Source organism: Gallus gallus, chromosome 19 (genome assembly GCF_016699485.2).
Source record: "Gallus gallus isolate bGalGal1 chromosome 19, bGalGal1.mat.broiler.GRCg7b, whole genome shotgun sequence".
In the NCBI taxonomy this organism is placed as follows: Eukaryota; Metazoa; Chordata; class Aves; order Galliformes; family Phasianidae; genus Gallus; species Gallus gallus.
The window spans coordinates 6,194,355-6,216,823 of NC_052550.1; the positions used below are offsets into that span (position 1 = coordinate 6,194,355).

General features: G+C 47.0%; 2 protein-coding genes across 6 annotated transcripts in view; one reads left to right on the forward strand and one right to left on the reverse strand.

Annotated features, from left to right (window-relative positions):
* The window catches only part of FOXN1 (forkhead box N1), a 28,994-nt gene extending 24,037 nt beyond the window's left edge, over positions 1 to 4,957 (forward strand). For all 4 annotated transcript variants that reach the window (XM_015296059.4, XM_415816.8, XM_015296058.4 and 1 more), the window contains exons 7-9: positions 2,228 to 2,435; positions 2,932 to 3,459; positions 4,026 to 4,957. In XM_015296059.4, the coding sequence (XP_015151545.2) occupies positions 2,228 to 2,435; positions 2,932 to 3,459; positions 4,026 to 4,288 (999 nt within the window). In that variant the 3' untranslated portion in view covers positions 4,289 to 4,957. The remainder of the gene's footprint in view (positions 1 to 2,227; positions 2,436 to 2,931; positions 3,460 to 4,025) is intronic.
* Positions 4,958 to 9,275: 4,318 nt separating this feature from the next.
* Positions 9,276 to 22,373, reverse strand: UNC119 (unc-119 lipid binding chaperone). 2 transcript variants are annotated; one of them, XM_001234936.6, is made up of 5 exons: positions 22,170 to 22,373; positions 16,522 to 16,635; positions 15,436 to 15,538; positions 14,287 to 14,459; positions 9,276 to 13,934 (listed from the first exon to the last, which is right to left on the reverse strand). In XM_001234936.6, the coding sequence occupies exons 1-5, from the start codon at positions 22,285 to 22,287 to the stop codon at positions 13,822 to 13,824; spliced, it is 621 nt and encodes a 206-aa protein (XP_001234937.1). In that variant the 5' UTR covers positions 22,288 to 22,373; the 3' UTR covers positions 9,276 to 13,821. The 2 variants fall into 2 exon arrangements, with proteins under 2 accessions (XP_001234937.1, XP_024997803.1); XM_025142035.3 differs by lacking the exon at positions 22,170 to 22,373 and adding an exon at positions 16,731 to 17,028.
* Positions 22,374 to 22,469: the final 96 nt, after the last annotated feature.

Below are 22,469 nucleotides of genomic sequence, written 5' to 3' on the forward strand. Positions count from 1 at the left end.
AGCCTCGTGTTGGTGCTACAGAACTCAGTAAACAGCAGGATTCACCAGGGGGAGGGGAAGCAATTAAAGCAGAACTGAAGTAGAGCACAAGTGTACGTAGAATCTTGCTGGGAGACATGAGATGATACAAGCCTAGTCAAATTAACTCGTATTCGCTGCCACAGCAAATTTAGTTTCTATGATGCAACGATCTCATTTCTAGTTGAAACAGAGCAGTCCAACTCCTACGTCCCAAAAAAAAAAAAAAAATCATCTACACAGCTGAAGGTGAAGTACTCTTTGATGTACCTCTCCCTTCTCTTGAGACCTAGATTTAAAGAGAAAGGGTTTTGCAAGATCACTGAACTCTTTAAACTTCAAGAGGCTGTTGGGATCAGTGGGTCTGCACAATGACCTTTTTTGGCTCATCTTTTTTTTTTTTTTTTTTTTTTTTTGCTTGGGTGCAATCAGAGAGTTGAACGTTGAGCTTTCATCTTGTTAATTGGGCTACTGCCAGTGGTCCAAGGGGTTGGGAAGGTCCAAATGGAGCCTAATTCCACATAGCTTCTTCCACACTGCTCTGGAAGCAACGATGGCCAAATAGAGCTGCAGTAAAACAACTCCAACCGTACGACTGTAGCTCCAGCAGGCAGAGCTCGGTTCATTAACCAAGCATCAAATGTGAAAATAAAAACTGGTGACAGAGCAGTACTTCTAACGCTTTGCTGGAGCATTCCTTCAGGGCCCAGCTAGGTAAACAACTATTTCTTGCTGCTCAGCAGTACCGTGTTTAGCGCAAGAACCTGTTCAACTCTTGGCAGCACTCCCCGGAATAAATCCGTGTACTTTTTGCTTTTACGTTCCTAAAACCATCTCACTGTTCACACCCCCACACATCTGAAAACCTCTGAGAAACACACACCACTCCCAGCACTGAGCAGAAACACTAATTATCCTGTCTAGATACAGACGGAGGTTTGTGCAGCCTCACACACACGGCCAGGAGCACGAGCGCTCTCCCAGGTTAGCGCAGGCAGCAGCTAATTGCACACCTTCCCTTGGAGAAAGTTGTATTTGCTTTTGGAGCCGGCAGAAAACAGCTCGGATGTGGTCTGTGAGGGACCAGAAACGCTCATTGTAGAATCACAGAATCATTCGGGTCGGAAAATTGCTCTCAGATCCCCACGTCCAACCCCAACCCATCCCACCGTGCCCACTGACCACAGCCCTCAGTGCCACATCTCCATGGTTCCTGCACACCTCCAGGGAGGAGGACTCCCCCACCTCCATGGGCAGCTGTGCCAATGCATCCCAGCTCACCTTCAATCTTACCCTATAGCAGAAAGGGCTGTAAGGGGCCAGGTCGGGTTTTTATACTGTTTTTTTAATAACAGAAGTGCAGGTTGACTCACCTACGGGATCGGCCAACAGAACGGTGAAATGCTGACATCAGGTGGACAAAAGGGTAGAAACAGTGCTGTTAGGAAAGCCAAATACTTCCTGTTGTAGCAAATGACACATAATCAGCTTTCACAACTAAGCAACATTCTGAATGATGAAGCAAGTATTAAATTTATTAAATTGATCAGGAATTTGTCAGGAATGGAAAACGTGGTATTTCCCAGCTTGAAGGGAAGGTCTGCCTTGGGGGACGAGGAGTTCATGTTCCAATGGAAGAATCCAAAGGTCAGATTTCATAGAATCTACAGAATCCTGTGATTCTATGGAATTTCTATAGAATTCTATGACTGTGTGGAATTTCTGTAGAACACAAGGAAGTGACACATCAGGAATTCACCATAGGAACCCTATGATACAGACCAGCACGCTCATTTGCAACATCTCAGTGTGATAAGCAGTACCTTTTTCCTTCTTGCAATTGACTGCAAAACCCTCCTCAGAGTAAGGAAGGAATTTTACTTGACCAGAGACCACCTAAATACAAATGGAAGAATCACTTCCATGCATTCTGAAGTTTAAAGAACCTCCCAGCTTCCACCAATATAAAAATAAGTGGAAAGCAAAAAGGTGCAGTGAGATCAGATGTAGAAACCCATATCTCACTTGTAGGGCATGAGATTAAACCACGAGGGCAGATGAATAACTTTCTTTCCAACATACCAGTTTCATAACGTAGAAAATATCACCTAAGCAGTATTACAGTCTCACCAAATGGAGGATTCTATATGGGATTGATTGATTTTTTTTCCCTTGAAAAACCATTCTTAGATTGGCTTTGTGTTTCCAGACAGCCCCGGATGGCTGGAAGAACTCGGTGCGCCACAACTTGTCCTTGAACAAATGCTTTGAGAAAGTTGAAAACAAATCGGGCAACTCTTCTCGGAAGGGCTGTCTGTGGGCTCTGAACCCTGCCAAGATTGATAAGATGCAGGAGGAGCTGCAGAAATGGAAGAGGAAAGATCCAGTGGCTGTGAGGAAGAGTATGGCAAAGCCAGGTCAGTAATAAGTGCGTTAGTTCTCAAGCAGCAGTCCCCACAACTTGCTTTGCAACGCACACCGAGCTGTACAACGGCATTTATACACAACTTCGGAAATATTTCAGGATGCTTTCCTTAATATAAAGTCAAAAAAGCAGAGTTAAAGGCCTGGTTTTGCTTCTAAATAGGCACAAAGGTGTTCTATCGTAACACCTAGTGAGATGCTAAAGCAACACCGAATTAAGTCCGATAGAATAAAATCGAAATTATCCAGTAAATACTTAGTATAGTAATAGTAAATAGTAAATCCAGTCTTTAAACACCACAATATAATTTTCCCCATATACATTCAGCACTGATGATTTAGATGAGCACTTCAGGCTTTTGGAGTTATTACCCTACAGGTTAGCCCTTTTGTTTTGCCATCACGCCCACCCATTCCCCGGCTGCAAGCCATGCGGATGAAGGCTCTGCAGGAAATACCTTCTGGATTCTGTTTTTCTTTGTTTCGTAGAAGAGCTTGACACGCTGATAGGCGACAAAGGCGAAAAGCTGCGATCTTCCATCATGTCGTGCGGTCCGAATGGCGTTGCAGGTGCGCCCCTCTCCAGGCAGATGGCAGTCCAACCCCACTCCTTGGGCGAGCCCTCGCTTTCCTCTATACCACAGCCTCTGCATCCCATCCACACATCATCAGGAGCTCTCCATGCCAAGAACGCGTTGCCAAACTTGCTCGGAGGGCAGCAAACTGGATGCTACACGGCCCCGCAGGGCTTCCCTCCGATCTCAAGCGCATTAATGCCGCAGACACCCGACCATCAGACAATGTTTCCTTCTGGGGAGGCTCCAAACGAACTGCGGGGTCAGCCCAGCATCACCCAGGACTCCCCACTGCCGGCCCAGACCCCCCCGAGCTGCGGTGTGAAGGTGATGACAGAGCACTGCACGGCCCGCACGGTGCCCGACCCTCTGCTGCAGGAGGGGGACCTCAGCAACGACATCGATGCTCTGAATCCATCCCTCACCGACTTTGATCTCCAAGGTAGGGTTCCAAGGCAGTCCTACAGCGTAGATTTGGGCTTAGTACACCACAGCCCAACACGGTGACTATATTATGGCCACTGCCCCCAAGAATCATAGAATCATTAATGTTGGGAAAGACTTCTAAGATCGTGAGTCCACCCATCAACCCATTTCCACTATGCCAACTCATAGAAGCATTAAGGTTGGAAAAGGACTCTACGATCGTGAGTCCAACCATCAACCCACCCCCACCATCCCCACCCATAGAATCATAGAATTATTACGATTGGAAAAGACCTCGAAGGTCACCATGTCCAACTGCCAACCAATCCCCACCATGCCCACTAACCATGTCCTTCAGGAAGAAATCTTCAGTGATGAAGATGAAAAACACAGCCCTGCTGCAGTCCCTTAGTGAGTGCTTTCACTGAGATAAGTTTAATGGAAAGACCAATAACTAAACCATCACAAGTGACTAAGAGTACTTACACATACAGCACACACAGCTGTATAATTACCTATTTCTCAGGTGTTTCAAAACTCACGGGTAAAGAAAGTTAATCAATCCTTTCTGTTTTGTCCCAGGCAATCTCTGGGAGGAGCTGAAGGATGACAGCCTAGCTGTGGACCCTCTGGTTCTCATCTCATCATCCCCAACGTCTTCCCAGTGTTTCCCTTCTCATTGCCAGATGGAGAACAGCAACGCAGTCGCCATCCCAAATGGAACCCCACACAGCAACCTACCCGACCTCCAGCTCACTACTCTCTACTCTGCCTTTATGGAGTTGGATACAGTGTCTCCTGCCTACCTGGGTAATCCTGGATCCAAACCTATAGCACTAATGTGAACCACAGCTATCATTCCTTTCGCCCCCACACAGCCCAAGCCATCACACACGCCTAAGTGACATCTGCTACAAGAGCTGAAATTGTGCCCATTGGAATAAGAGACCTTCCAGAACTCATCTGCAGGATATGTAGCCTTACTATAATAATTTTCTACGGATACTAAAAAAAAAAAAAAAAGAAAAAAAGGGAAAAAAAAGGGAAAAAAATGAAAAAAAAAAAGAAAAGAACCTATTTAAAGATAACACTGTTAACTGCTGTGCCAGTCGACACCATTTTATTAAGGCACTCATCCTCTGCCTCTGCCTGAAGCAAATGACCTTAAGAAGAAAACGAACAATTTTCAGATATTTTTTATGAAAGCTGCTTGCAAAAAAAATACTCTAACTTATTTCCTGAAGTCAATGATGTCAACGCCATCTTCTAAAGACCACTACAGAAATAAAACATCCTCATACTAAAACATTTGTAGTCTCCTTGAAAGGATTTCTGGGTTCTGACGAACAAGAACACGGTGTGAAGATTCTACAAGTATTAGAAGACCAAGGAGTAGCTGCTGACAGACTAAACCAAAGCAACAGATGTACTTTAATGAAAAATCTATGGTTTACTGTGTTTAAAAAGAAATTTAAGACTTTTTTTTTTTAATAAAACAAACAAACAAAAAACCACTTTAATAGAATTTCTACTTGGCTGGAAATCATTTGTATTCATTTCTCTACTGTTGTCCAGATGAGCTGAACAGTAAGATGAGCTATTCAAGCATTAAATCAAGACTTTGCTTTAATTTCTACTATGCTTTTCCCATCAAGGCAGAAAACAATAATGATTGCAGCTAGCCAAATCTGGAGAGCGTTGCTATTTCAACACCTAGCCAATATCCAATACATCCACTGGGGTCTTGGATGGTGTTGAACGAGCCCTCACTTTGGTATTAGATACTGCTCCTAATGTGAATTAATAGGTAAGTATACCCTCTTGGGTGATATCTCCATTCATGCTCTATGGAAACATGGAAGAAACTGAGCAGGTTAAAATTTCATAGGATCATTAAGGTTGGAAAAGACCTCCCATATCCTCAAGTCCAACCGCCAACCCATCAAACCTATTGGAGTAAGAGTAGGTCACTTACACTCAGGTTGAAATCTGCACCCTCAGCTATGGCTACCAGCCTAAACTTAAACCAAAATCAGATTAGGGGCAGGCAGATAGAGAAGATTTAGGAAGAATACGTGTGACGTAACCTCATAATCTCTCATCATGAAGGCCACGCTTGAGCTCTCCTCGCTCTGCATTCCTACACAACTAACAATCATCTTCCCAACGTTTCTACTTGGCAGAGGGAGTGATGTCACAAAAATGCTTAAGAACATAACAGAAGGGCAGTAAAAAGTTCCAGCATTCTAAAAACACAGCAGAACTGTAATAAGGTATATGTGATTAAAGCAACCCTGGAGACTGGCACATGAAAAACCCATTAACATTGACAGTACAGACAATACCAAGATGAGCTACAGAAACTCAAAATCCATAAATATTATATATATATATATATATATGTTCTTTTTCTACATTAAGGACTTAAGCGGAAAGCAATTCATAGATTCTAAGATCTCCATTTAACAGACCATGGTACTCTTTCAGATGCACTAATGCACTCTATACATGCAACCATTCACATGATCACAACCAGGAGAGAAAAAAAAAGAGAGACATCTAAGCTTCATAACATACTCTATATTTTCCATGATAATAAGTCTTTGAAGAATGACCAGATGTAAAGCACAGAAAGGGAAATTAACACCCTGATGTGTTTGCCTTGTGTTGTTGCTCAACTTTCCTGACACACTGTATCAACAAGGTTTGTCCCCCCTACCTAATTGCTAATTTATTCCAAACACTTTATTTTTTTCCAATGCATTCTATATGTGAGATACACAGAAATTAAAAGCCATTACATATTTTTTCTTATATTAAGAAAAAAAAAGAATAATGCATTAAAATAGACTGCAAGTTCTTTACTCATATCAATAGTCCGGGTCCCCCCATTCCCTTTAGGCTCTTATATAGAGAGCTTCATTGTGTTGCTTCAGTGCAGCATTACTGATTATGACACACACATAAAAAACCCAAACACTGACATATGGGAATATGAAGAAAGAGTCGTATGATAAATTACAATTCCAGAAACAAAGTAGAACAAACCCTAACCCATACCATGCAATAAGGATTGTGCACACACTGCACATCTCTGTGAGATACGTTTGTATTAAAGGCCATTTCAAGCAGCAGCACCAATGCAGGAGGAAAAGAATGAAGTTTTCCCGGTCTGAGGTTAATGATGTTTGCTTAATCAGCCTGAATCAAAAGCATTATGCAAACAAGAGAGAAAAACAATCTTAATTACCATAAAAATATCTTATTATGAAACAGAAGTGTTCACTCTTGCCCTCTCCGGCATACGATTAGGAAAACATTTGCACGCCAAAGTTTAGGATTTATGAGCTTCAATGTGTGCGTTTCATTTAAAGAGCAGAAAATTCAAGGAATAGAAGCGATGTTTGAGCTCTGTTTTCACCGTCCATGGAGGTGTCCCATAGCCATGGGATGTGGCACTGAGGGCTGTGGGCAGTGGGCAAGGTGGGCTGCGGTTGGATTTGGGGATCTGAGAGCTCTTTTCCAACCCTAATCACTCTGTGACTCCCCGTCCTCCAGAGCCAGAATTCCTTTCCCAGAACTGAGCTCACGCTGACCTTGCTGCAAATCGTTTCTCTGCAGAGATAGCAGGCCACAAGGCCAGCAAACAGCGACGAGCAGCTGCAGGCCCTGGTTGCTAAGGCTGCTAGTTCAGCCTTACAAAGCACCAAAGCACCCCTCTGCACGAGGAGCCATTTCTGACCCAAAGAGGGGAGGAAAAAAAAAACCGTTGGACTTTTAATTCCCCATAAAAGCCACGAGGCTTGGCCGTCGTTAGGTGCATTACTCGGGTTTCTTAATCACCAGGAAAGCAATTATGTCAAGTAAGGTGCAGCACACACAGGAGGGAGGGGTGACTGACGGCCTCACCTCACAGCCAGGCGGCCATGGGGCCCACGAGTGGCAGCTGCTGGTGGGGACATGGAGCCCCCACTTGAGGGGGACTTGAAGGGGAAAGGGAAGGGCTAGCGGGTAGAAACCACCCCAGCACCGTGCAGGCAAAGCTGCTGCACAGGTAAAGGCACACTGAAGGAAATACTCAGGGCCCTGCAGTGGGTGGGGATGAGTAATGAGCTATAAACAAGGCAGGTGTGGCCCTGCAAGTATTTCCTATGCTCTGCTTTCCTCCCCAGAATCCACCACAGAGGCGGCGGCCCACGGGGTTTGTTGCCGTGTGTTGTAGGCACAAGGGCTTGGAAGGGCCTTTCAGGAAAAGGTGATGTGAGGTACGAGTTTTTCAGTAGTAGTAATTCTTTTAAAGCACTGGGGAAGGGGATTTGACCAGCCTGGATGAGCAAAGAATTTAAGATCTCACTCATCAACTACTGAAGAATTTAACTTCAACCACATGAAAGAGCCCAGCGTGTTTGTGCCTGTTGGAGGCACCAGGTTTAAGTGATCGCCTGGGGCGCTCACCTTTAGCTCCATAACTTTAGAACATCAGAAGGGGAAAAAAAAAAGAAAGCAAAGGAAGAAGGAGAGGAGAAAGAAGGGAAGAAAGAGGACCCCTCACTACAGGAAAAGAAAATTACTCAATAGCCAATGGATCAAACTGCAAGGCTTTCAGTGCAAGGTTTTGCTTTGGGTAGAAGTAGTCTCTCACTTCAACTTACCTTAAAGAAATCCGAATGCTAGCTGAAATAATAGTTGTCAAAGAGGTGACACTTGTACTTAGATTTTCTGCACGTGCCTCCTGCCAGACAGCCCCAGGAACCCTGTGCATCTATTTTTTCAGCTGCAAAGAACATTTCTGTAATACTGTTTCAAACCTGATTTATAGCATATAGCGGAACTCCACTAATTCTCAGTCTGGAACCATTGCCTGACTCATTAAAGCTGAACTACAAAGGTGCTATGCTATCCCGTTTGCTATTCCCCTCTTCTAATTGATTCTGTCATTCAGCAGGAGAAGGAAAACTAAACGTGTTTGGAACTCATATCCTCCATATGCGTTAACGCTCATAAAATAAATATCCTTATGTATTTCATGTATCATAACTTCCCTTCCTGGTTTTATTTCTTGCTACACATTACCTTCACACGCCAGCTTCATTAAGGCACAGGAAGATGAATGCCCTTGAATAAAGACAGAAGAATTACAGCACAATATGAGCATGCACGATGTGCCAAGGAGCTGATAGTGTAAGAAACACAAACCTGAGAGGCAATCAACACCTCCACTCTAAGCCAAACTTGGAGCGCATCCTCACCACCGCTGAGCAATAACCCCACTACCAACCTGTGCTCGGGTCACCTCACTGCAGGCTTCAATGCAGGCACATCACACAGCTCCAGAACATGAAGATGGAACGACCTCCACGCGCTCCGCTTCGCTTCAGATGTTTTGCCTTTGGTCACTGTGGCAGGGACACGAATCCCAATGTCACACCAGCTCCGAAAGTCAGTTCTCCGTAGAGCAGCTGGCAGAGCTTTGCGAAGCACAACCAGCTGCAGAACAGCCATCTGCAGAAGTTTTGTTAGCCTGGTTGGAGAATAATTCACTTTAATTACACCCCAAAACACTCTCACCCATCTGAAGGCTGAACCCCATTTCGAACACTTTAATTAATTGTCCTCCTTACGTAGTTAGAAGCCACAGAAGAGCTTTAACACATGCATTGTCGTCACCTGAAAGTGAAGGTGGTTACATCCACTGGTGCAAAAACGGCTTGAAAACATTGAGGGAAAGCAATGGAAATTTACTTTCCATGTGCTAATACAACAACCTATCATTAAATAACACACGCTATAAGAGATACACAGCATTAAGGAATGGACAAGCACCTCCATCTCTAAGATCAATAATTTATTTCATTTTTATTTCAATTTCTTTTTACATTTTGCGATGTTACAGGAGAAGAAACACTTGCTAAGGAGAGTGACACGTTGAACCATTTTCCCCTCGGTCACGGAAGAAGTTAAAGCATATTGCCTAGATGCACATTTATGCCTAAACTGCCAATGTTCAATTAAGCAAGTGTACGTCCCTGCCCCGTCCTTGTGTAGGTTAGATTTAAGTTCTCTCCTCCTACAGGAAGACTGAATTGTAGCATCAATCTTTGTTCTCCCCCCTTATCCACCTGCAAGCAAGTCAAGCAGATGGAAACCAAAGCCACAGCAACGGAATCAGTGCCAATGTTCCTCTTTTTCCTTCGTTTCCAACCAGTTCCTCACTGCCCCATAAGGTACAAAGAATTATAAATGGACTGGATAAAAATGCTCCTAATGTTTTCTCAATGGCGTATTAACTAGAATCCTACTCTCCTTCCACAAAAAATATATAGATATATAATTTTTATATATAAATACATTTTAATACAGACAATCCTGACTCTATGCAAAAAAAAAAAAGTCAATGTCACATTCAAACAGGGTTCCTCAGTGTAGCATTGGGGTGCAAGCAGACAGCACAGTGGGCATTAACACAGTGATCCTAGGGAGGCAGTTACTACAGAACAGATACAGACACACAACTCCACCCTCAGTCAGGCTGTGCTGTGCTATCAGACATAACTGAGCATCACACCCTTCACATACAGTCCTATGCTTAGGAAGTGATATGAACAGTCAACGAGATTTCATATAGAGAAACATTTCTATAAACAGTGCTCCATATTAATCACACTCGTGCTGGGCATAGAGAAAAGGGTTGCTGGCATAATCATGGGATGGATGAAAGGGACCTCAAGGACCATCCACTTCGAATGCCCTGCCCACTCCACATATATACCACATATATAACATATATATATATATATAGTGACAAATTTAGGCTTTTCTCAATGACAGGAGAACAGAACTCCTGCAATTTAAACCATTCTTGGTGTGTTCTTGAAAACCAATCATTCTATTTCTCCCTCTGAAGCTTGTGGATAACTGGACCACGCAGCCAACCACAAATGTTTTTACCATTGTCCTTCCTTGCAAACTCTGAGATTGGAATAAAATAAGAAAGTTTGGGTTATAACTTCCCTATTCTTTTTTTTAAACAAGGACACCACGAGCACCCGCTTCTTTATCTAAGATCAATTCACTATCAGTACACATCCAGTCGACAGCACATGATGGGAAACGATGAGTCGCTGCTAACATAACCTTGGTTGGATTTTGATGTGGCTTGCTTTCTTTTTCATTCAGAAAGCCAGAACCTGATTTTCCACGCTGGTTCATTCAAACAGAGACACAGTGCTAAAAAATTAAAATCATTTTAAAAATGAGAAAAATAACAACATCATTCTGGTGCTGCTTTTGGGCAAAAGCATTGTGCCCCAAGTCAACAACGTAGATTTCCACCTGGTTATGCAGCAGTGTAAAGGAAACTCCCTCCTGGTCAGTAATTTCCATGTTTGTAAATAGTGTGAGTGGAGATATTAAATAAATGCAAACACATGAAACGGAGCCATAACGAGAACTGTGGCAGTGGGAAACACAGAAGAACCTCCATTGCATATCCCACAGGAAAGTCTTGTTGTTACCCTTGGCTTAGGGATAGGAATTCGTTTGTAGGAAATTGTGGAGGCTTCAAAAAAAAAATAGAAATAAATCGAAAGGGAACAATCCTGAAAAGGTGAAGTCCAATAGGTTGGAATTGATGTTATGGAAAATGCCCCACGATTTTCTCCTGGTTTAAAGTACTCCTATCCTTAGAAGGCAATAAATACGTACAGTAAAATATCTCCCATATGACTCACACTGAATTTCCTATCAGCCCGAAAGTATGACCCATCCAACCTGAATCACCAGAACAGCCAGCAGATTGGGGGATGGAGATCAGCAGTGGGTAGTTTGCCTTCTTGTGTTTAACCACACAACACAGGACGTCGGGAAGTCCATTCAACAAAACTGTTGGGAACTATCGGGAAAAAGGTAACTCTCTTTGTGTTCTTTTCTCGTAGGGACCTATTGAGCTGATTACAGCACCATTTTTATGAAATTACTTTCGTTTTTGAACTCCTAAAGACTGAAGAGGAGGTAGCATTAAAAGGGACCAGAAGACAACTATCTCAGCTCAGCAAACAACGATTTGCACATTGGTCACATACAAAGAGGATGCTTAGTTGGATAACCCAAGACTGATGAGAGTCTGCACCAAAATATGGGAATATACAAAGACAACAGAGCTGTTTGAAAGGTAAGACTGGCAATTCTGGCCAAGCACCATTAGTAGACGTTATTATTATGAACAGCAGGAAAGTGCTGAGAGATGGGAGTAATTAAAACAAATAAGCAACGCCTACAACTGTATAGGGTGCTACTTACAGACACCCTTCTGTCTTCAATTTGCTCATTCAAGAGTCAAAACCAAATTATTCAATGCTCAACTTTGCACAACGTCATTGAATATAAAGATGGAGAAAAAAAAAGGGTGGGGAGGACACAGACTTTTGGAGCTATTCTCAACTTCAGTCATTACTGTGCTATAAAACTTGCTGATCTGTAGCTCCAAGCGTAATACAAATAACGAGGAAACTCTTCGCAACCCTCAAACAGCCGTAGGCAAGGTGTTGAGTTTTATACACTACTGACAAAATACAGCAATAAATACAAGTCTCATCGTGATAAGAATGACTGACTGATAGCAGCTGTGCCAAAATAGTGGTTTCAACCTTAAAAAAAAAATAAAACTGTAACCTAAACTCATTGTATTTTCTTTAGAAAATGGAATCCTTGAGGTGGTGGAGTCCCAACCATGGAGGTGTGGGAGAACCATGGAGATGTGGCACTGAGGGCTGTGGTCAGTGGGCACGGTGGGGTGGGTTGGGGTTGGACGTGGGGATCTGAGAGCTCTTTTCCAACCCGAACGATTCCGTGATGCTATGAACGGCTCACACACCTGACTGATCTCGATCCAATAGCAGCACACAGCCTCCCTGCTCTTACACTACATCTGTAACCATTCGCAGTTCTCCTGTTTGACTTAAGCTATGACCAAAAAGAGGTTCATCACGACTGGAAATGGTAGTTTATAAAAATTAGCACAACCACACGTATCTGAGGCTAACATGTAACATTCCACTTCAACTCACACGAACAGACATGGAGACATCAAGTATTTATAGGAATATCTACAGACTGCAACTGCCTTTTTTTTTTTTTTTTCCTCTTTTTAAGTATCACTGATCTTTAGAGTAAGGGTTTCATGACAACAGGCAATTGGGCAAAAATGAAGGAGGGAAGCTTTGACCCTACACAACCTTCTCAGGTTTGGTTTTGCATGCACTATTCTATTGACATTGCTACTTCATTGCACTAATATCTTCCTAAGAAGTGCATCCTGAGAAACTTGTGCAAGGTTGTTCTTAAACTTCTTACAGAGAGGGCTTAAAGCCTGACGTTATTAGAGTTGCTGCCTCACCTGTATTCATACCCAGTGCAAAACAAAGGGAAAACACTGACGTAACATACTTCAAATTCAGATACAAACGAGAGATTGGACATTCCACACTTTCTGACTGCCTTGGACAAATTAGTGTTGCTCTAATGAGCATTGCTGAAGCCCTTGTCTCAGTGTTGAGCATAGATTAAAGAAAACAGACATGTGTGACATATAGCACGGACAGGCTGAATGGTAGCTATGTAGAAGTGTTACATAAAGCTAAAATCCTTTTTTTTAGCCAGACTACTCTGGATTCAGTTTGCAAGAACTGAAATTAATGGAGGATGTTTAGAGGGTTGGGAGACACCCAACACTATGTTCTTCCATCTGAAATGCAGGAGGACAGAACCTGACGAAACTACTGGTCTTCACTGCGTGTTTCATTGCTTCCATGATTTAAAAAACACTATGCAGAAGGAGCAAAACAAAGGGATGAGATGCTTATTTAGAGCAATAATCCAAAAGATGAAACCTGATTTCGTAAGGTTTTCAGCTGGATGTACAGGCTAAAACCGGCCGTGCTTTTGAAGCATTCACAACAAGAGCCAACCAACCAAAACTCTGCACTTGCATCCGTCCACTCACACGGTTTCTCAAATTGCATTCTCTGAAACCATCGAGTCCCAAAGGATACGTGAGGGCAAGCAGACAAATCTGCAGAATTAGGGCAAAATCCCACAGGTCCCACAAGGCCATATTGAAAGCAGACACCTGAAGAACATAGGGAAGTGGTACCCAAAGTTCAGGTAGCATCATAGAACCACACAGAGCTCTGAAGATCTGGGTCTGCTCCAAGAGATGAGGTTGGCCAGTTGGGTCATGAAACTCCTACTGTGGCAGAGTCCTTGGTTTGTGGATCTGTGTCCAGCTGACGTTGGAGGCAACTGAACCGAAGGTGTTGATGTCCCTGATGACTTCAATTGGAAAGCAAAGGCCAGCCCAGGTTGGCTGTCCGTCCCGCTCTCAAGGTCCTCCACTGTATGAATAATCTGCCTTGTTGTGCATCACCAGCTTGTTATCTACGAAGTAGAAACTGTCCGACTGTGTCTCGTATGGATGGAGGATCATCTCTTGAACTGCAGGGGAAATAAATCAATTGTGTTAAACAGAAGCCCTGCTGAGACAACACGCTGCACTGTCTTTCTTGTAGACTTTGTTGGAAGGCTCCTTTAAGGAGCTCATAATGCAAATATGTTAAGGCACCATACAACATCTAAGGGCTCTACCTATCCCCAAAACACTGCAAAAGGAATCTCTCATGGTGTGACAATAAGCAAGCAGCAGCCAATCATTTCCATAGGCTGCAGTATGAGGACAAGGCTACTGACATACAAGATGAGAGGTTATAAAAGAGTATCAGGTTACACAGATTGCATACTGATGCCAGAACTAAATCACATGAGATAACATCACAGTAATTGAACTTACTGAGATCCTCCGAGAGCTGTGGGAATTCATAGATGTGCTCACATGTGTTCTTACTGCTGGGGATGCAGAACCCAAATTCAAAATCAAAACTCTTCAGCAACTGATCACGGAAGTAATGCCTCTCAATCATGCGGAAGTTATTGATGGGTTTGTCCCCTACTGTGAATTCCACCCTGGGAAGGAAGAATGAGAAAGAAATGAGCTTTCTGCTCAAGGAAGGCTTTCGAGCATCCCTATGTCAATCTCTACGAGTTCCTTATTGCATTGGATTGCCATTCAGGCTTGTTTAATTCTTCTGATGGGTATTTAAAAAGCAGATGTACAAATAGACTTATTTGCTAGAATTATTCTGCTTTATAAATGAGGAGAAGTTAGAACCAGCACTATATTTAAGTTTCTCTCTACCATGAGGCACAACCTCTTACAGAAAGGTAGGCATTAGTTACACATGATGTGCTGAATTTTAACCTAGAGCAGGAGTAATGTACATCAGTTCTTCAGAAACACACACGTGGGGCTGATAGGGACTATCACACTGCAAACCAACTTATAAACACTTGAATAAAGTAGGTTTATACTAGGAGCTCTAAGCAGTGATCAGTAGAGTACTATGGACTTAATGCCATAATAGCAATGGGCATGCGCTCTTAATTGGATTGAATTTAAACTTCAGTGAATGCAAAGAAAAGCAGAGATAACAAAGAACTGCCATGTAGTGACACAAATGCCTCTAAAATATCTAGTAAAGACACAGAAGCCCACCTGCCTGGTCCTGGGGGGCCAGAAAGCAACATTTGGGGTATTAGGGAAAAACAGCAGTGCTGCAGTGGCACAGCTGCACAGGGAGGTGGGGGGGTCACCATCCCTGGAGGTGTTCAGGACTGTGGGGATGTGGCACTGAGGGCTGTGGGCACGGTGGAGTGGGTTGAAGATCTGAGAGCTGTTTTCCAACTGGAATGATTCTGGTGTTCTATGTAAGCTAAAGGGACGGAGGAAGCAAAGCCATCCAGCAAACGCGTTGGGAGATCCCCATCCCAACAAAAGGACCCCAATTAAATCAACTCAACTTCCCGGTGGGATCAACAAGCGGGAGCCACTTTTTACATATCCCAGGAGGAAAACCAAGCAGCACAAGGAGCAGTTACTTACGTGGCCCCCACCTGGCGCAGCCGGAGGAAGGCTGGGGTGAACTGGTAGCGCACGAAGCGCCCCGCGTTGGGATCCACGTCCTTCTTGTCATTGTGCTCACGTTCTGCAAAAGTGCAAAGCAAAGGCTGCCTTGGGACAACATTCCTTCCTAACAATCCCACTGTGGAAACTGGTGAAGTGTTCCTCATTGGGTGGTTTATTCCTCTGCCTCGGTGGCAAAGCTGTGCCCTCTCTCTGTAGCCCGGGCCATTCCCATTGAGTTGGCAGAGTTGGAAATTGGTTCCCCTGCACAACAGAGAACTAAAAGGTCCTTCTGGCAGAGCACCGAGCACACAAAGAGCCCTCTGTGAAGAGCCTGCGTGAGCATGACTGTGTATTTTAACTAAGAAAACATATACTATGAGCAAAGATCCACAGTTGAACGTTTGAGGCTCTGCCAGCAAACTAAAGGAGACACAAAATACTATGAACTATCCATTAGAGATTCCAATCCTGATTTGCCTTAGTGGGGAAAGGTGACAGTCAGGCTTTTGAAAGAGGTTATAAATTGGGAGCTTTAGAAATTATCTGTTCAGTTAAATAGAGGATACTTAATGAAGTTAGTATGCAGTAGGTCCAAAGCAAAAGCAGTGTTAACCACAGCATGATGTTACGCAGGGAGACTCCCTGCCATAGGACACAGGAGATTCTGCATTGGCTCAAGACATTGTTACATGGGCCCAAGAAATAAGGGCTATTAAATACAAGGACATCATCTGCACAGTCATACATGAGCTGATAGGCTCCAGCTGATGAGCAGCCAACACATGCTGACCTCCTCCTCCTTTGCTTCTATTTACAACATCCATCTGTCCTTTCTCATCACAGATGGAGGTCATAATGCAGGAGCAATTAACTCTGCCCACTGTGTTGGTACAAAGGAACACCTGAGCAGTGTTTCTGCTGCAGGTTGGGAATCCGGCCCTCCTGCAGGTGAAAGTTTCTCCTGTTTGTGGGACATAATGAGTAAAAGGGATGGGAAAAGGCAAAAGGCAGCAGGTGTTGATACTGGTTTGCTCACGAAGGCAGCACTGTGTGCACACCCACCTGATGCTGCTGGCTTGGTGATCTCAAACAACACCGTGCCCGATTCCATGTCCCGGATTTTAAACCTGGTGAAGTCTATCTTGTAAACGTTTTCCTCCGGAGTGCATAGGTAATCTGCAGAAGAAAGCAGGCTGATATGAAGGCTTTGTGCCTACGAAGGCAGTCCCAGCAGCGCGTGCTCGTGCTGCCCAGCACTCGGAGGTCGTCACCTTTTCCCCAGCTTTGTGCCAATTGCTTCTGGATCCATTTCTCCTTCGGGGCATTGAGAGCAGTCAGCACCTGCACCAAATCCTTGCCTTCTCAGGGTAAGAGGCTTTGCCTTTTTAAAAACTGCCCTCTGGCAGAACGCGAGCACTAAGCAGCTTTAGGGGCACTAAGCCGACTGCGCTGACTGGAGCAGGATCCCCTCCCCACACCATCTCCCCTCTCTCCAGACAAAGCACGGCCTCTTCCCTCTACCAACACTCGGCCCATGCAAGGACTTCCTCCCTCAGCACTGAAAATGGCACTGAAGCCTTTCCCTGTGAGCCCAGGGCACCTTCCCCAGAGCACAAAGGCAAGTCTGGAGCTGAGTCTGCCTGCAAGTTAATTATTAAGTGTTTTCCTTCTGCAGAATTCCTGCCCATCCAGCACCATGGCAACAGCTTTATCCCCCCTCCTTGGCAGCAGTGTTGCTACAGAAACAGTGTCCATGACTCATCCACAGGAGAGGAGAGCAAATCAGAGCCACCGGAAGGGAGAAAACCCCAAGCAGAATCCCCACCAGGCTCCTGCCCATCGATGCCTGCACCCCTGCACTAGATTTCCAATAGAAAGCATTCAACAACCTTTATTCGTTTCGAGCAGTGCACCCGTATCTAAACGGATGGCGTCTGGGGAAAGAATCATGGAATCATTCAGGTTGGAAAAGAGCTCTCAGGTGCCCGAAGTCCAACCCCAACCCACCCCCCACTGTGCCCATTGACACGTCCCTCAGTGCCACAGCCCCACGGTTCTCCAGCACCCGGCGAGCCACAAGGCTGCTCAGAGCTCCAGTAGGTGAAGGGGATCATTATAAGAAAGGGAGTTTTTGGTTCTTGCTTCTTCTGCCTCCTCCAAAGCAGGTAGCATTGTTTCCCTGTTGGGAACCCAATAATCACAGCGTCTCCCTGAAGAAGCCCTCACTTGATGCTCAATCCCAGCCCTCATCCATCATCAGCCCTCACTGATGAACAAGTGATGAAGGAACGGCCACATGAACGTCTCAGGAAACCCAGCAGATTGTCTTTTGGTCTGAAGTGCCCAGGGTAAATGCTACAAAAACAAATCACAAAAGAGGACCCCCCTTCCTCCTAAAGCTATCCCAGAACTCCAAACCCAAAGTTATTCACGTTTATGACTATCTCAGAAGAAACAGGACAAGAGGGGATGGCCTTAAGCTGCACCAGGAGACGGTCAGGTCAGATGTTAAGAACAATTTACTCTCCAAAGAGCAGCGGTGCATTGACACAGCTGCCCCAGGAGGTGGAGGAGTTCCCATCCACGGAGGTGCTCAGGAGCTATGGAGATGTGGCACTGAGGGCCACAGTCAGCGGGCATGGTGGGCTCTGTATCATGCCCAAAGACCTGCAAGTGCCTGCCCTTCCCAAGTAGGTTATTTAGTGGATGGGATGGGGTGTCACTCCCAAGGGTAAGAAGGGACTCGAGATCTGGTGGTGAAAAGGAATGTAGACTGGGAGGATGCTGTACAAGAGGCAGATACAGTGGCTTGCAGGAGGACCGCCTCTCCCCATCACAATGACAAGAATTTAGGGAATGAGAAGACTGCGGCCGCCATCCGGACCTATTTCTTAACGTGCACCAGCCAACGAGGTCAGCGGCTATTTTAAAGACCTCTCCCAAGATGTAAGCCAGGTATAAAGCAGAGACGACTGCAGAGGAATTGCTGGGAGCTGGAGATTAGGAGATTATCAGATTGAAGAGACTCAGGAGGAAGCGAGCGAAAATAGCAGCAGCCCAGCCAGGACTCGGAGCGGTGACGCAGGACAGAGTGCAGGACCTCGAGGGGAAGGCAGGGCACGTTTCCATCAAAGAAAGAACTCCACCACCTCCCTGCCCTCTGCCTCCCCCATTTCAAATCCCACAGCTTTCCATTCCCTTCACCATCCCTGGTGGGGACAGCCCAACCCTTGGGGCCTTGGCAGAAGGACAAACCCGCTCAGCTCAGCCGTGGTGCGATGCACACACCGATGCACACACCGTGTGCGCTCCCCCGGAGATCCCGCAGCCCATCTTGCAGCGTGAGAGTGCTAACAAAGCCCTTCCTCAGCACAGCACTTCAAGCTGGGAGCCGTCACCGAGCCTTGAAAAGGTTCATAGCAGCGTCTGTTGTGCTGCTGAGGGAAGAAGCCACGGTGACAGCAGCCTGACACAGCTCTGCAATATGGCTCTGCTGCAGGAAGTCTGCCTATCAAAACACTTCCACACATCACAGCCCCAGACAGTGATTCATTAACACCCCCCCCCCCCCCAACGACACCCCCAGCTAATCAGAGCTCCTGATGCAATGAGTGGTCTCAGTTAAACGGGGAAGGAAGGGAAAGTCGTGGAGCTTCAGGAGCGGCTCTGAAGATTAACCTGCACGCATTGGCTTCATGCTAACACAGCTCAGCTGGAATGCAATGCACCCACCAGGTGCCTGCCCTGACCACTGGGCCCCTCCGCCAGGCTGGCTAAAGCTGCTGCCCCTGAGAAATCCCAAATGACAGCTCACGGAAGAGATTACTTTCAGAAATGCTTAAGCACGCCTTCCTTATTTTTAGGCTTTGTTTTGTAAGTGTTTCCACGTAAGTCATCAATCATTTATCCAACCTCTCGGTTTGCTAAGTGTCAAAGAAGCCCTTAGAATGAAACTCGGAATAGTAAAACTTAAGATCAGCCTTATCCCAGCAGCACAGGCAAGCCGTGCAGGTGCCCAGGGCTGTGCTATGCACGGTGCTCTCAGCCTGAAGCTTGCCCTTGGTTACGCACCAGTTTAACAACTGGCACCGTCACGTGGCAACAGGGGATGGCACTGCAAACGCTGTTATGCCATCCTCCTGCTGACCACCCATGGCTCCCATCCCAAAGGCAGACAAAGAAATCAAAGCTGTGCTGGAATTAACCTCGCCTGCAGGCAACGTGGGAGCAGCACAGCGTGACCTAGCAAACGTTCAGCCTGGTCGAAGGCATCGGGGACGGCGCTCAGCTCCTCTCCCTGCCCCACAAGGCAGGACGTTGGCAGATGCACACCCCAATAACTGCAGACGCACCGCTCTGATCCTCCTGCTGCTGCAGTAATTAATTGCAATTTGAACCGAGCTCTGCCCTGCTCCTTTGCTAATCCCGAGTTAATCACGTCACGAGGTTTTCCTCTTCTTGTAACCGCAGTCGGACGAGCAAGTAACAAACCCTGCTAATTGCAAAGGAAAAGGTCCCTTTGCTTTACACCTCAACCCAGCCCTCCAAAAGACCCAGACACACCAGGGCAGCACCCCGGGTCCATCAGTTTGACCTTAGCGTGCCCAGAAGTGATGGAGGATGTGACACTGCAAGGACACGGCACCAACACGCAGGACAGTTTGCACGCTCCCCCTTTAAGCTTATTAGAAAGGCATCAGGAGCAGAGCCACGAGCAGCAGGATGGGTTCAACAGTGCGAGCTGCTGCGGGTACTGGCATAGAAGTTTGGATCAAAATGAGTTATCTGGAACCGTGAGGGATGTCCACAGCACCAGGATGGAGCTGCTGCAATTCTCGCCCCACCGTCAGCTCCTGTGTCAGCTTCACGTGGGCCGGAGCACCTGGATCTGGGCATCAAAACTGGGGTCAGCGGGATACAAGTGGCCATGGTCACGAGTTGGGATGACTGGGTGGTATAGGCAGTAAGATTTGCAATTGAAAGAGTTAATTCAAGTAGCTTTAAGAAGAGAAAAAAATGGAAGAGGAGCGGGAGAGGAGAAATTTTAACCGTGTATCTCTCCATCCGACAACCTCTGATGGTCCTTTTAGCACATCCCAACACGTATCACCACTGCAATACCCTATAAAAGCCATACATGACCACAATACCACAAAGTCCTTGCCAAGTCCTCTTATTAAAACACAGACAGGGGGACGGAACTATATGCTGATCTTTCTCGTGGTCCAAGGAGCACTCCCCATGCCCTCCACCCCATATCCTCCTTCCAAATTCCAGCCAGGCACCAGCCACACCCCAGACACTGCCCTAACTACGGGCACCAAGGCTGCATGTTGTACACACCAAGCTGCGGGGAGAAAGAATGAGGAAGGAGCTGTATCTGGGCTTCCATACAAACCTACAGGGACCTATGCACCAGAGAGAGAGTGAACTTGGCCACATCCCCAATGCATGCAGGTCCTTCTGGATCACAACGTGGCACCTCCACCATACACTCGAGCAGAAGCAGAGTAAGACACTTTCTGGAGAGCATGGAAGATGGATAGGAAATGCATGTGAGTGCTGCCCTGTGGCAAGAAGAGGCAGGAGAGCAGCTCTGCTCCCTGGGGGGTGATCAGCTCAGCCTTCCTGCACACTAAAAATGTGGGTGCTTACCAAGAGCAAACGGCAGCATCAAGGCCAGGATGCCCAGAGCTGAAGCCCTGTGAGGTCTGCACACCCCAGGAGCAAGGGTAGGGGGGGGGGGCCACGTGCCTGCAGCCCCCCGAGAGGGCACAGCTGCACGCAGGGCCACGTGGGCTCCCAACAAGCAAAGCACTGAGCACAGCCATCGCTGGGACTCACCATCCAACTGCTGCTCTTCTGAGCGTGCTGGCAGCATGCTCCAGTGCCTTCTGCTCTGATTTCTGGGCCTGGGCAATGAGTCACAGCCCAGCACAGCATCTCAGCAGGGAAACAGGCACAGCAGACCCCCCCAGACCAGCACTCCCTGCAGGGCTTCCTCCCCTCCTTCCTTCCACCCACCCCTGTGCTGCTCAGCCCCCGGGGCCGCCTGCATGCCCCGATACCCACAGCCACATCCCTTCTTTCTGGGGCTTCTCACTGCACAGCTCTGCCTGCAGCACTGATCCTGCTCCGAGCACAGCCACCCATCGCTGCCCCCTCCTCCCCTGCAGAGAGACAACACACACGGGATGCAAAAAGGCCCTTCGGGGGGCAGGAGGACACTGTCACAGCCAGGCTGGCCCGGAGCATGTGCCATCTCCCATCTCAGCACGCTGCAATCCCAGCAGGTCCCGCAGAGCTGCTGCCACGCGAGCACAACAGCCCCTCCAGCCCCACAGGATGCTCTCAAGACCGCAGCAGCGCTACGGGGGGGGTGAAAAAGGGGAAACCAACCGGGAAGGCTGCAGGATGGTCACAACACTCCTCCCCATTGGATCTGTGAACCCATTCCGAGCCCCTCCAGCCCCCCTCCCCACCATACACACACAGCTGGGGGTTCAGCCTGGCCCACCCACAGGACGGGCACAATGAGCAGCATCCCACCTCTGACCCGGCTTGAGGGGGGGGGTCCCCACTCTGCAACGTGAGCATCCCTGCAGGTCACCCTCACCCCCCCCCCCGTTAAAGCTGGGTCTCCCCTCGCACCCAAAGCTCTGCCCCATCCCTCACCCGACAGAAACGCGGTGCCCCCCCCGGCCCCGTACCGCTGGTGACCCGCTGCAGCCCCAGCACGTCGTCGGGCCCGATGAGCGCTTTCCGTCCCAGCTCCTCCTCGGTCCGCGCCGCCGCTCCCCCGGCCCCGCCGCTCTTCTTCACCTTCATGGCCCCTCCGCCTCCTCCTCCTCCTCCTCCTCCTCCGGTGTGAGCGGCCCCGCTGAGCGCTGCCGCCGGCCCCGCCGCACCGGGAGGGGCAGCACCGCCCCCTGCACGGACCGCCCCCCGCACGGCACAGCCCAACGCCGCCGGCAGCACCGCCCGGCATCGCTCCCAGGGCCCCTCACCGC